Source organism: Clupea harengus, chromosome 14 (assembly GCF_900700415.2).
Source record: "Clupea harengus chromosome 14, Ch_v2.0.2, whole genome shotgun sequence".
Lineage (NCBI taxonomy): Eukaryota > Metazoa > Chordata > Actinopteri > Clupeiformes > Clupeidae > Clupea > Clupea harengus.
This window is the reverse complement of record NC_045165.1, coordinates 16,133,762-16,147,439: the sequence shown is the minus strand read 5'-3', so window position 1 is coordinate 16,147,439 and position 13,678 is coordinate 16,133,762. Positions and strand designations below refer to the sequence as shown.

General features: G+C 46.2%; 1 protein-coding gene across 1 annotated transcript in view; it reads left to right on the top strand.

The window, feature by feature from the left end:
- The window catches only part of LOC105908184 (formin-like), a 78,248-nt gene that overhangs the window by 25,579 nt on the left and 38,991 nt on the right, over positions 1 to 13,678 (top strand). The window contains exons 4-7 of the mRNA XM_042709836.1: positions 1,602 to 1,722; positions 4,368 to 4,429; positions 6,665 to 7,368; positions 10,162 to 10,303. Coding sequence (XP_042565770.1) covers positions 1,602 to 1,722; positions 4,368 to 4,429; positions 6,665 to 7,368; positions 10,162 to 10,303 — 1,029 coding nt within the window. The remainder of the gene's footprint in view (positions 1 to 1,601; positions 1,723 to 4,367; positions 4,430 to 6,664; positions 7,369 to 10,161; positions 10,304 to 13,678) is intronic.

Genomic DNA, 13,678 nt, shown 5'->3' with positions numbered 1-13,678 from the left:
CAGCCAGAGCCCGGCGACGACGACAGGACGCCAGCAAACTCTCTGAGGCTAACGAGAGGAGAGAGCCAGAGCAACCAGAAGCCTCTGAAGGGGACCCTCAGCTAATTCTCTCAGCCACTTCAGCCAAGGTCTCCTTGTACAACAGACACAAGGCTTCTTCAGCTGTACCGGCAGGCAGTGATGCGACTTCTTCTGGGACGGCTGGAAATCAAGTCTTTGAGGCCAGTGAGAAGGAGTCAGAGGGGAGGGATGGCAGAGAGCAGGACCTCCCCGGCACCAACTCGACCCCAGGGCCGCCTGACTCGGCTGTTGGCCAGTCAGACAGTACCAGCACCGGCGACACAAAGGGCCTTTCAGAAGCGCCTGCGACGCCCGGCGCAGAGGCAGGGGGCCTGTCAGGATCTGACAACGTGCCAAGTGCCACCTCTCCTGCCAGCGAAAGGCGACAACAGCAGGACAGCCCCCTTAACGACCAACCCGCCACCTCCCCCTCTTCCTCGTCTTCCTCCACCCCTGCCTCGCGCTCGGCGTCGCTCTGTCCGTTCTCATCCGGGGACAAGCCCTTCCAGCTGCCGGCGCTCTTCAGTGGCCTGCGCGTGCTCAAGAAGGGAGCAGTGGGAGACGAGCGTGAGACGCTCGCCGAGATCAGGCAACGCGACGGCGACCGGGCCCTGCTCAGCCTCAAGCAGCACGTTAACAAGACCAAGCTCTTCCCCGAACAACTCGCCTCCCACACCACTGCAGCGGCATCCGCAGCCGTCACCAGGAGGAGGTCAGACCCCAAAGACACACAAGAGAGCACGGGGCAGCTGAAGGAGCAGCTCAGCCAACTCCTCAGTCTAGAGGGGGCCCCAGAAGGTGGGGACCACGAGGGTGGCAGCGACGCCCAGCCACAAGACCCGGACGCAGAGGGGGGACCCGAGGAAGGCGCGGCGGGGGAGAAGGAAGCGGCGGGCGCCGCAAGTAGTTCCGGAGCCAGCGGCGGTGCCAAAACTTCAGAGACGGCTTTCAGCCTTGGAGCCTTCAGGTCCTTCTTCAGCCCCAAGGCTGCTAAGAAAGATGGAGAGGAAGCCTCAGTGGACGTAGAGGCCATCAAGAGGAAAAGAAGGAGCGAGAAGGAGCTGCTCAAGTCCATCTTTGAGAGAACGTCCGCCAAATCCCCAGGAAGCGATAACAAGGGTTTAGCAGAGCCTAAAGTATGTATTACTTCTGGACATGTGTCATTTTAATAGGATGAGCTATATACCTTTTATGTCCTTTTGCCATAGAGCTGTATTTTATACAATATATATACAATTTTATATGTAATATATAGTTTTAATCTTAGAAATATTTGTCTATATCCTATCCACATGCACACACAGAGAACACTTGTGTCTTTGTATATTTTAATTTTAAACCACTTGAGTCAAGATTGTCTGCTTCTGCTGATAAAAGTGTTGCATCAAATGGTCTAATTTGGGACAAGGCATCCTTTATCCCCTAATTTACTTCGGGCACCTTGGAATGCGCATTGAGGAACTTCGCATCTTTTCATCCCTTCTCCCTTCTGAACTTGAGAATATTTAACGACGCAAATTTTTTTCATTTCACTCCTCCAGGCAGAGGTAGCCTCGCCCACCGACAGCGAGGACCGGACCCCCGGGCGGCTCCAGGCGGTCTGGCCTCCACCGAAGCCCAAGGATGAGGAGGAGAAGGTGGGCCTTCGATACACTGAAGCAGGTAAGAGTCTGGTTTTTAAGATTCCTCCACCTCAGTGGATGTAAATGCCAACAGTAACCCATTGTGTTCCGTACCACCCATTCAGTTTTGTGTCGTCTTTGCCACAGCCCTTGATCTTGCTGCTTAATCTAATTGCCAAGTGCCACAAAAGCAAGTGGAGCAATGTAGTCTGGAGCTTTTTGTGTGTGTGTGTGTATGTGTGTGTGTGTGTGTGTCTCTCTCTCTCTCTCTGGTAAACCAATGTGAGGCATCTTTTAAATCTGTTTAGACCAGGAATGCACAGATAGCATTACTGACAGTTTCATGGTAGAAAAGGCCACGGTACAGTTGATCTTGAGTTGTGCAGACTTATGAAACATCTGAAGTTAAATTCATAAAGTCAACCCCTTAATTATCCAGGATTCATGCTGAAATCCACTTAGTGTTTACCCTAATAATTCCCTAAATTAATAATTCCCTAAAATAATAACTCCCTAGATGAGGGGTTTCTGTTTCTGAGTACTGCGATGGGCACGCAGCCATACTCATCTCCAGCTGTTGCTCCAGATTAAAATAATCACAAGCAAACTCCTACAGTTACTTTATTCCTTTTCGCAAGCTTAATAAGAATTCTGACACATCATCTATTAATTATTAGTCCAGGGTTTCTTCACAGCTTTAAGCCACAAAGCTGACCTGTGTCGAAGGACACAAGTTAACTAACTTTTGCTCTGTTAATAATGCCCTAACACATTGTCTGTGAAGACCGTCATGGCAACTGAAAACCAGCGTCACTAGTAAAGCCAGTTGGAAAGAGACAGACAGTCCAGCCAAAAAGCACAGAGCTTTGAGGAGTCGACCAAAGGTCCCAGGGTTTGATAAGCAAATAGATAAGACTTGACGACAACCACCTGTGCGCCTTCCCAGGAGTGAACACAAGCCCTGTCCTGACCGTGGGTGTATTTTTAGAACAGATGCGTTGGAATTTGACTGTGCCCACTGAGAGAGGGCGAGGTGTGTTACTCCTCTAATGTTTTTTAGCTTCCGCGTCTCTGTGGGTGTGTCAGTGACAGAACAACATTCTTGTCTCCACCCAGGCTTAGTGATAGAGCGCTGGAAATATCAGTGGTAGTCAGCATGGTGACCCATATCATAACAGATTCATGTTTTGAACTTCACTCTGTAGATAAACAGATCTTGACCGGTGTTGTTAAGATATGATCTCTTATGGCTTGTAAACAATACAGACATGTGAGATACTGGAAAGGATAAAACTAGCGTGGTGACTTTGTTGCAGCTGACAGTGACGGTAGTGTTTTGGCTTGTGATACTAAATATGTGCATGCCTGAACATTTGAAAAATAGGATCCTTGGACTCAGGATTCATGTTTTGTACATGTTGTTTGAGTACATTTATGTTTTGATCTCTTATACATCACTTCAGGGAATTATCAGGGAATTCAGAACATCCCTAATCCTAATAATGAACTGCAGCAAATGAAGATTGGTCACATATACACCACGGATCTATTCTTGATTGGCTGATATTGTTTTGGAACATGCACAGTCATTTAGTAACAGTAAAAAGCAAAAGCACACAGTTAAAGGAACATTAATGGGTTTGTAAGAAGTCAAACACTTAAAGGTGCAGTCCACGATTCGGTCCTGAGGCACGCAATCCTTAAACCGACAGGTAGAGGACTGCGAGGCGCAGTTCATAGAATTTGAGGAAAAAGTGTATGGAATTAGAATCATGGACTGTGCCTTTAATTTGTGAAACATATAATGTGGGTCACACCATCTCAGGAAGCTGCAAACACATCCACTGCTCTGGCCCTGATTCAGCACCTATCCAGCCCTGATCTAGTCCTGATCTAGTCCTGGCCTGGTCCTGGTCTGGCCCTGATCTGGTCCTGATCTAGTCCTGGTCTGGTCCTGGTCTGGTCCTAGTCTGGTCCTGCATAAAACAGCATGGACTGCGATACCCACATTAAGGACTTATTAAAGGCATTAAAAGATTAGCGATTTTAACATGGGATCTGATGTGTGAGCGTGTTCCGTGATACGATTTGTATTGCTGGTCATATGACTCCTCTTAACTCATTTTTCCCCACTATCTGTAACTGGCCTGAGGTTAGGTCGTCACCATGGGTTTGGATAAACATGAAAAATGAGACGAATATAAAGATAATCACATCATTTGTAGGCGATTTAAGGTGAAGGTAAATAAATACATATATATGTACAGACTTAACTGTCTGGGCTCAGCGTTAGAGCAGTCATGTTAAACATTTTATCCAGGTTTGTGACCACAGAGAGAGGGGAAGTATGTTTATCAGTGCACATCAATCGCTTGACTATGCTCTCAGCCAGGGGAAAATTGCTCAAATGAGCTAGGTTGTACATTTAATTATTCTGTGGTGCATGTGTGTGTGTGTGTGTGTGTGTGTGTGTGTGTGTGTGTGTGTGTGTGTGTGTGTGTGTGTGTGTGTGTGTGTGTGTGTGTGTGTGTGTGTGTGTGTGTGTGTGTGTGTGTGTGCGTGTGTGTGTGTGTGTGTAGGAGAGAGATAGATAAAGAGAGAGAGAGAGTGTGTGTGTGTGTGCGTGCGTGCGCAAGCGTGTGTATGTGTCCCTTGCTTAACTCTCTCCTATCTTTCCCTTTACAGAGCATCAGGCGGCCCTCTTGCAGCTGAAGAGGGAATGCAAAGAGGAGGTGGAGAAACTGCAAGTAAGTGCCTCACCTCCTAAAGCTACTGCCAAGCCACAGCTGGATCCTATTCTAACATCTATCTGCCTGCCTCTTCTCGCAGGGGTCCTGTAGAATGCAGTTAGCATGATTGACCACTAGAGGTCAGGAGAGTAAATTAAATCTTTGAGAAAGTTAGTTTCTGCCTTGGCAGATTTACATCCATGACACTGCAACAGTTTAGTTTATTCTTGTTGCTCCATATCTGTTGATAGGCTGCCCTGCCTGTCCTCTGTCTTTCCGCTCTGGTCTACTCTTACATAAACCATGACCAGAGGTGTTTATAATCAGATGCTGGCAAAGGTCAACTAATGGAACTTGGACGAGGTGGTTTTCATCAATGTTCGTCATTAACCGCAAACCGCATCCAAAGACTTACGGGCAGTTATTCATATCTGGGCTAGCAGTAGCGTTAGCTGGAGGGACTACCGTGGGTGTTTTATGAGGTTATTGTTTCCAGTACTAATGCAAAAGTTCGGCCTGATTTCCGCCCCAAGGCTTTGAGCGCAGAGGGACTGACTGTCATCCTTAGCCCGAGAGAACATTTAGATGCTTAAAGCTCGGCATGTCTTGCCGCCAGCATCCTCAGCCAGTTCTCCCTGCCTGGGCCAGTGCGATATTACATTTCATTGTTTCGGAAAGCGCATATCTCCACCCAGCAGGCGCGGGAGACTGAGTGGGGGAAAGGGATCAAAATATATCTGACTACAAATGAGATGTGACGTTTTTGTGTGTGTGTGTGCGTGTGTGTGTGTGTGATATAGAGAGAAAGCCTGAGAGAGATATTTGGGGATATGATGTTTTTCAACTGAAGCCTTGTTCCTGCCCTTCTTCAGCAAGTTGAGCTTGTTGAATAATGCATAGGTGTTTGGTTCCCGTGCCTTTACGCAGTCCTTTGCTTCCTGGCTTCAGTGAGGGACCAATCAAATAATGTGCAGGAAAATAACTTTCAAACACAGAGCTTTCACCCAGATTTATGCGTATAGTGCAGTAAAGGTATAAGTTACTTCAAAAGGACTTGTACTTCCTGCTATGAGGGGCTGTGATGTTCACTTAACACATCCTGCATACTCTGCTGCATCCTGTCACACTAGATAGTAGCTTTTGCGCCATGAATAGGCTAATCTATCTCTTGGCTATCAGTGACCTAAACCCTAGTAGGTTTTGGAAGTTGTGCTGACATGATATAGTTATCATATCTAGCGTGCTCCAGCAGCCTTACCTAACAAACTTGAGGTCTGAGGTCTGAGGCTGGTCCACAGAGCCACTTATAGAGATGCGAAGAGCATGTCCTCATGGTGCTCAGACCAGCGATAAAAGTCCAGTCAGGGTAACGCAAGGAAGCTGTGATGCCCTGATGTTTTCCAGATGTGGCCCGTGCACCTACTGCCAGGTCTTCATATGAAATAAGATCACCGTTTACAAGCTGGACACGTCCACAGATCTCATTTGTAAGACTCTTAGAAAAGTATTGGACTCTCTCTCTCTCATTCTTTCTCTTTCTTTCTTTCTTTCTTTCTTTCTTTCTTTCTCCTTTCCGCTCCTCAGAGTCTCCCATTACTTTTTCTTCGGTGAAAAACCTGATGGTTTTGGTGTATCCTCCGTGACCTCTGTTCGATTCCGCTGTTGATAGTAGCACTCTAATCCATTGTTTATCCAAATGGGCCAGAGTTGCCAAGGGTGCAGCTTTTGAGACAGGTTTTCAAATAGTTTCACACAGGTCTCAGAAGAAATGAGTGCCAGAGGGTTTTTCTTTCTCGTTTGGAGATTTTTTTTTGCCTCCTGTCTACACGCTCATCAGCGAGGAGTTTAACATACACCAGCAGCCATTGGCTATCCTCTCTCTTCATTCCCTTATCATCCAGGTCCTCAGTTTAAATTGGAGAAGACATCGGAAAGGTCAGGCAAAAGGCCTTTACCATTGGATGAAGCTTTTAAATCACTACCAAAGCCAGTTGTTTTCTGAATCTACAGTCTACTTTATTTTGTTACTTCAGGGTCGTGTTTTCTGATTGACTAGCCCATTTTCATAGGTTTCTGCTTTGAGAAAAAAACAGACTTGATGCCCGTAAAACCAGACTTCATGAGGAGACTCTTTGTCCTCAAAGAGTCTTGTTTTTTTTCAGTCAGGACATCCTTCTGTGGTCACTGTGAAGTATTCTCGTAATGTAATACAGTGTTAAAACGTCTTGTCTGGCTTTCCCTGTCCACCCTCAGGCTGATTTCGAGCTCCAGATCTTCCAGGTGCGCGGGGAGCATGCGGTCACTGTGTCGCGGCTGGAGTCAGCCATCGCCACGATGCAGCGCGACCGAGCCTACAGCCCGGGCCACCGGTGCGGGGAGCTGCGCGACGCCTGCGTCTCCACCGAGGACGAGCAGCCGCCCCGCACCACCCGCAACGTCTGCGTGCAGACCGACCGCGAGACCTTCATCAAGACGCCCGAGGGCGAGGGCGCGCGCCTGGCCACCAGCCCCAACCTCAGCGCGCCCGGGAAACTCAACCCGGACACTCTCAGGAGGGCGGAACAGGGTGGGGTCCCGCCTCCTCCTCCACCTCCCCCTCCACCACCACCCCTGCCTGGCCAATCAGGAGGGCTCTTTATCCCTCCTCCACCCCCGTTACCTGGCAGTGCTGCCCCACCTCCTCCTCCTCCGCCACCTCCTCTACCAGGGATGGGTTCTGGGCCTCCACCGCCTCCCCCCCTGCCTGGTGTAGGGCCTCCGCCTCCCCCACCTCCACCTGGATGTGGTCCACCTCCTCCGCCTCCCATGCCAGGTTGTGGCCCCCCACCACCTCCACCCGCCCTAGGTGGGTTTGGGTTCAGTCAGCCCGTGGAGAAAGCCCCACGCAAGCCCACGGTGGAGCCTGCCTGCCCCATGAAGCCTCTATACTGGACCCGCATTCAGATTCAGGACAGCAAGTAAGTAGCAGAGAGAACAGTTCTCTCTATTCAAAACCTTTTTAGCATTTGACAACATAGACGTCTTCAACAATCTGATGAAAAACAGAACATAATAATTTTATAGACATACTACTAATTAACAATATGAAGACACCTTTCTCAGATAATAAAGAGCCACCTTTCTCATCTGAATTATTGCTTCCATTTTGACAGTATAACCTAAATTGCCATAGACAAGTGCCTGGTTAGAAATCCAACAGAAAAAGTACTGTACAATTGACTGAACTTGAATCACTCCTCTGAGTGCCTTTGCGTACACATTCAAAAGCTCTCTCGTAAAGCCACGGAGGGGTGTGTGTGTGTGTGTGCGTGTGGTGTGTGTGTGTGTGTCTGTCTGTCTGCAGCATCGCTCTCTTAACACCTGTGCTGTGTGTTTCAGCCAAATAGAGTGTGACCTGCTTTTGAAAGTGGCTGTGGTGTAAGCATCTGGAAAGGGCTGAGTACTGTGGTTCTCCAGGCTTTATGGCCCTGTATTCCTACCAGTGGGGATGAGGACCAGGAACTCAAGTCCAGGTTCACACTCTTTAGTTCCTGGTTCAGGCCCAGTGCAGCAATGGTGGGCTCAGGTTAGGTTAGGCAACGACCGTGGCGGTCGAGCCATAAATGTTACAGTAAAACAGCGGTTCTTCAAGCGTTTACTCACCCCCCCCAACTCTCGATAAACACTCTGGGGACTATGTTAACACGCGACTCACGACAGTAGGAGGAGTGAATTGAAGTGAAGTGTAGCAGGTTGTGAACAATTGTGAGTGCAATGAACTGGGCCGTACCATACTGAGGGTGCAGACGAAGTTACGTATAAAAGTATAATGGTAATAGAGAGATGCATGATCCCAACAAAAACAGAGCCCTGTTTGTCCCCCACATGATTTGACCAGCTGGCTATGATGACAATGGCAGTAATACTGAATTAAGAACACTTCTGTGGTCGATACATATTGTGTGCCCAGTGCCCAAGTGAATACCATAGTTTAATCAGATCATGCATTTGTGAGTTACACTCATTCCATTTGTATATGGCTTTGACCGTTCCTTTGTTTTTGTGTTGTTAGCATTTTATAATTACTAGCATTAACGGTTATCATCAGTTGTGGTATATGACTGTGGTATACTGTACAACTGATTGAGACTAGGAAAAGTGATGAATTTCCATCAGTCGTATAGGAGAGATTTGGGGATGTATTTGTAACACAAGATAGATGTGTTTACATGTGTGTGTGTTTACAAAAAGAAGTTCGGGGTGTGGGTTGTCTTTGCTTCAAATTCAGCCTTTGTGCATTTCCACGAAGACCGTATTGCAAGCATTGCATTGAAGCATGGAAGCATGGCAGTGCATCCCTGTGAAATGAGAGCGTGCAGGCTAGGTTACTCGCTGCCAGTGTTGCTTTATGGATCACAACTGATCCCCCCCTTTGGCAGGCTACACAGAAACCGCAAATTTGAATGACATTTGAATGGGATTCGTTTTTGAACAGGATTCACTAGACACTGATGGAGTCACTGGCAAGTCGGTCGATTCCCATAGACTCTCTTCACTGCTTTTACTCCCTTATTTCCCCATGTTGCTTTCAAAGAGGCTGCCTTTCCCTTCCATTGCTTAATTTCCTGTTGTACAACGTACCAAGTTTTAAGAAGAAATCTGTTGAAGTGGTGATTCAGAACAATAACTGGAATGACAGTGGTAGCCTACGTAGTGTAGATGCTGTTAAATGTTCCTGGCAGTGTCTTTCCAATTCACTTCCGTGAGATACTGCAGAAGCTTTGGCCTGTTCATCATAACTCAGCCCATAGTGAATTATAGTAAAATATAACTGGACGAAACACTCTTGAATTCCAAAGAGCTATCATAGACTAGGTTTTCGTGCTGCAGTGCCTTTTCTTGACAGTTTATGTGGGTCTTGCCAGACGCTTGCATTAAGTAGCCCTTAAAGCTCAGAATGAAAAAGATTATTGGACAGCGTCTGGTGAAGCTGAGGTGCGTGACCTGTCTCACCATCCTCTCTCTCACTCGAGCAGCTCCAGTTGAACCTGTCTCACAGCAGCTGTCTGGCTTATAGTGCGTGCAGTTTGATTTATGTCAAACGTAGCCCACTCTCCCTTCATTAGCCAGAAGCTTAAGGGGGCTCAGCGTCACTTATCATAGCATGATGCTGCCACGTTGTCTGGAGAGGGCCTTTTTATTTAATCCTCCGTCCACAAGACAAAAGGAGTGGAAACTCAAGGTAGCGGAGAGCCTGCGTTTGAACTCGACGCTGCCCTGTTTGTTTTCCCCCACGTTGCCTGGCAACACAAGAGAAACCTAAGTCAACATCTTCACCGAAGCTTTTGTTTTTTAAAGTGGTGTGGCTTTTTTTCTGGTGCAGAAAGTGGTGGACGGCGGTGGGGGGGGGGGGGGGGGGGGGATACACTCAAAGAGCTCTTGTAATAAAAAACACCTTAAAAAAAGCGGGAAGAAAACTCTCTTGTGTTTGTCGCAGGTTCGCACTCATAAAAATGGCAACCCATGCCTCCAAAATGGAAATAAACAGCAGAGCAGCTGGGGTAAACATTAAATAAACTGCAACACAAGATTGTTTATCTCTGGTGAAGAACGGCCCGTCCCGCAGAATGCGTTGGCACATCCTCAGCGGACCCCATCACCTCTAGATAAACCACAACTGTGAACAAGGCTCTGAATGTAATTGATTTTACGTTTAACAAATAAAAGAGTTTCACACAAACAAACTGAAATGCCCTTTCGTCTCTTTCCAGTAACAACACACTGTGGGGAGATCTGGAGGAGCCGGATATCATCGACACTAAAGAGTTCGAGGAGCTCTTCTCCAAAGCGACCCTCCAGCCAAAGAAGAAGCCCCTGTCTGAAACCTATGAGAAGAAGGCTAAAACCAAAAAGGTTTGGTGTGATATTTGAATGTGGTGCTTTATCTTTATTGTACTTGATCATATGTTAGGTGCCCAGCATTGGCCAGTAGAAAGGCCCACTGTTGATACTGAAGAGTCAAAGGAAAGTTAGGCTGTTTTTGACCACTGTCTCTTCTGAGCAACAGCAGGGTGTCAATCAAGAACAGAAAGCAGAAACTAAGTGGCTCTGTTGATCTTGGTGCTAGTTGGCTGTTCTGAGACTCTAAAGCCAAACACATATGCCCCTGAAAGAATGTGTCCACATGTGTCCAAGACATAGACTCATGCCGCTGTTGCAAGGTGCCGTGACTGACAGGCAGGCAGCCTACTTGTCCAGATTGGTTGGAAGTTGGACTGGTGGATATCATCATTTGTTTTTCTTTCCCTGATTACAAAGCCTGAAGCCAGTCACAGGAACAGACATTTTTCCTCCGAGCATAAACTATTGATAGCAGCTGGAATGTGTGGAGAATTTTGCCAAATATTACAAAATGTGTCCTTACCTTACCTTACAACAATGACCTTACCTCCCAGTGCACTGGTTGTTTATTCCCTTGGTCATTAGTGTTGGGGTGAGAGATGAAGAGAAAGAATGGACGTATCAAGTAAGACCGTAAAAAAATGAACCACACAGTGGTCTTAACGGGTATGAAATGTGCAAAGTTTGCATGTTTGGACCTAGCAAACAGCATGCTGTTGTATGGATTGTGAAAGGAATTAGATTGTAAACAAACCCTGTGCTAAAATGCTCCGGTTTGCTGTTTGAATCGGTATAGTCCCATTAGAACATCTCACACGGGGAACAGCTGTTTTATGCCTCACCGTTTTCTCACTGGCCCGTTATCAGGTCAGCCCAAAACGTCTCACTACACACACACACACACACACACACACACACACACACACACACACACACACACACACACACACACACACACACAGAGGATGAAATCTGTGGATAACTAATCATTGATGAAAGTGGTGTTGAAGACACACACACTTTCTTAATCAAATATAATCAGGGTCTTCTAAACGAAGGAGATGTAATCAGTGTGGGACTGTGTTTATTTGAAGATACAGGCATACCACTAGAGGGGGTTTGGGTCTTGCGTTGGTTTACATTTCCCCCAGCCGGTATTCAGTTCCACTCCGAGGGGCACAGATATCATTAAAGGGTAATTATTTGGTTTGTTAAAATATATTGCTTCTTCCCCTGCTCCCCTTCATGGTCGGGACATTAAATGTGCAGGCCTGCTCGTGAAAGATGGCTTTTTTTTAAGCTTCTCTTTACCATAAAACACACATGGAGGAAGCAAAATAGAGGGTTGTCATGGAGATGATGCTTTGATTGATGGGTGAGTAGGCAGTGTTATTTGACAGCCAGTGACAGTCTAGCCTCTTTTCTTTCCCCCCTCTCTCTCTCCCTGTCTTTTTCTTCCTTTCTTTCTTTCTTTCTTTCTTTCTCTCAGTCTCCCATTGAAATCCTAGTACCATAGAGTTTTCCCTCTCTCCCATCTTCTTCTGCTGACTTAGTAAATACCGTCCAACCACATTAACTCAAAATTCCAGTCTTAAAAGGAGTGTTTAAAGAGAAAACGTGTCTAAACCGTGCCAGAGATAAATGGTTTCCCACTTTCCCCCTTCCTTGGGCCCTGGGCCTGCCAGCTCTGTGCCAGGGTCATGCCAGGCTATCAGCGTGGCAGCAAGTTCATACCAGCTGGGTAGCATCCATCACAGGCTCTGGCTGAGGCATGTCCAGTGGCAGACAGTAAACCCCAGCAGGACTCTCTCAGTCCCTAGGGTGTGAGGTTCAGGTTTAAGGTTTAACGGTCATTTAAAGTGACTATTAAAAGTAATGGTGAAATAGTTAGTAAAGTAAAGATAGTAAAGTAGTACCACAGAAAGGATTTAATGAACATTTTGACCAAAGAAAAAAAAGTTACATTTTAACTGCTATTCACGTCTATGGTTACTTAATAAAACCAGTTCATTTTTTCAGCTCATTCACCAGTTAATGTTTTTTTTTATTTGATGCATTTGTATGTATACAGCCAGCCAGTTTACCTGCTAGAACCTAACTATAATACTGCCTTAGTTTGCTGCAAGGCTACACTTACACAGCTGGTGGAATTCATGCAGAAGTACTAGAATCTTGAGCGGAGTCCAGGATAACAGGCAGAACCCAATGTGTTACAGCAGAGGAGCTCCAATTGACTGTGTCATTATTACGGTTATGGCCCTAACTGAATAATGACAGTGTCTGACTGCGGATATTCCCAGCTAAGTATAACAGCCAGCCATGCACAGTTCACGTCAGCCTGGCGCCCGAGCCTTCTCTGGACCTGACCGTCCAGACCATGTCTGTCCCACTTAATCTATACTCACCACCCTCTCCTGATCAATCACACAGGTCTCCAGACGTCTTTTGTATCTGTGTGTGTGTGTGTGTGTGTGTGTGTGTGTGTGTGTGTGTGTCTGAGGGAGAGAGACAGAGAGAGAGTAAGTGTGTGTTTCTGTGTGTTTGGGGGGGGGTTGTGTGTGTGATTGTGTGTGTGTGTGTGTGTGTGTGTGTGTGTATGTTCTGTGGTTGTGTGTGTGTGTGTGTGTGTGTGTGTTAGCGGAATGCTGTCCATACAGTCTCTTTAATGTGGCTCAGATGGCGGTACAGTGAGCAGCCTTGGCCAGCTGTCAGAGCACTGTCTACTGTCAGCACTGGACAAAACAGCTCTCAAAAGACCTCAGGTCTCCACTAGGGCTGAACGATTTGGGAAAATAATCTAATTGCGATTTTTTTACCAAAATATTGCGATTGCGATTTAATATGCGATTTTTTTTTTTCCTCTTTTTTTCCCCAACAAAACGTAATGAATGATTTAAATATGAACAACACAATATTAGATACATTTAGTGTAAAATATTCTTTCCCACATTTTTGATTTTTATTTAACTGCTCATTACAGAAACAAGAACAACAAATCAGTGGCTTTGCCACTGTGCATTTAAGTAATTTAAAAAAAGTAATTTTAAGTATAAACACTAGGCATGCACTTTTTAAACACTCTGTGCAAAATGTACCATCTTTAAAAAAAAAAGAAAAAAAATTATATATATATATATATTTTTTTTAGACCACGTTTTTTAATCGCGAACATTGCGGTTAGAAAATCGCGTTCTATCATATCGCGATTAAAACGCAAATGCAATTAATCGTTCAGCCCTAGTCTCCACACATATTAACTTACTCAGAGACAGAGAGAGAGAGAGGGGCAGATAGATAGAGGAAAAGAGAGAGAGAAGAAGAAAGTAAGGGAGGGAGAGGAAAAGAGAGAGAGGATGCAGTGGGGTACCAGCGAGAGATTGAAATGAC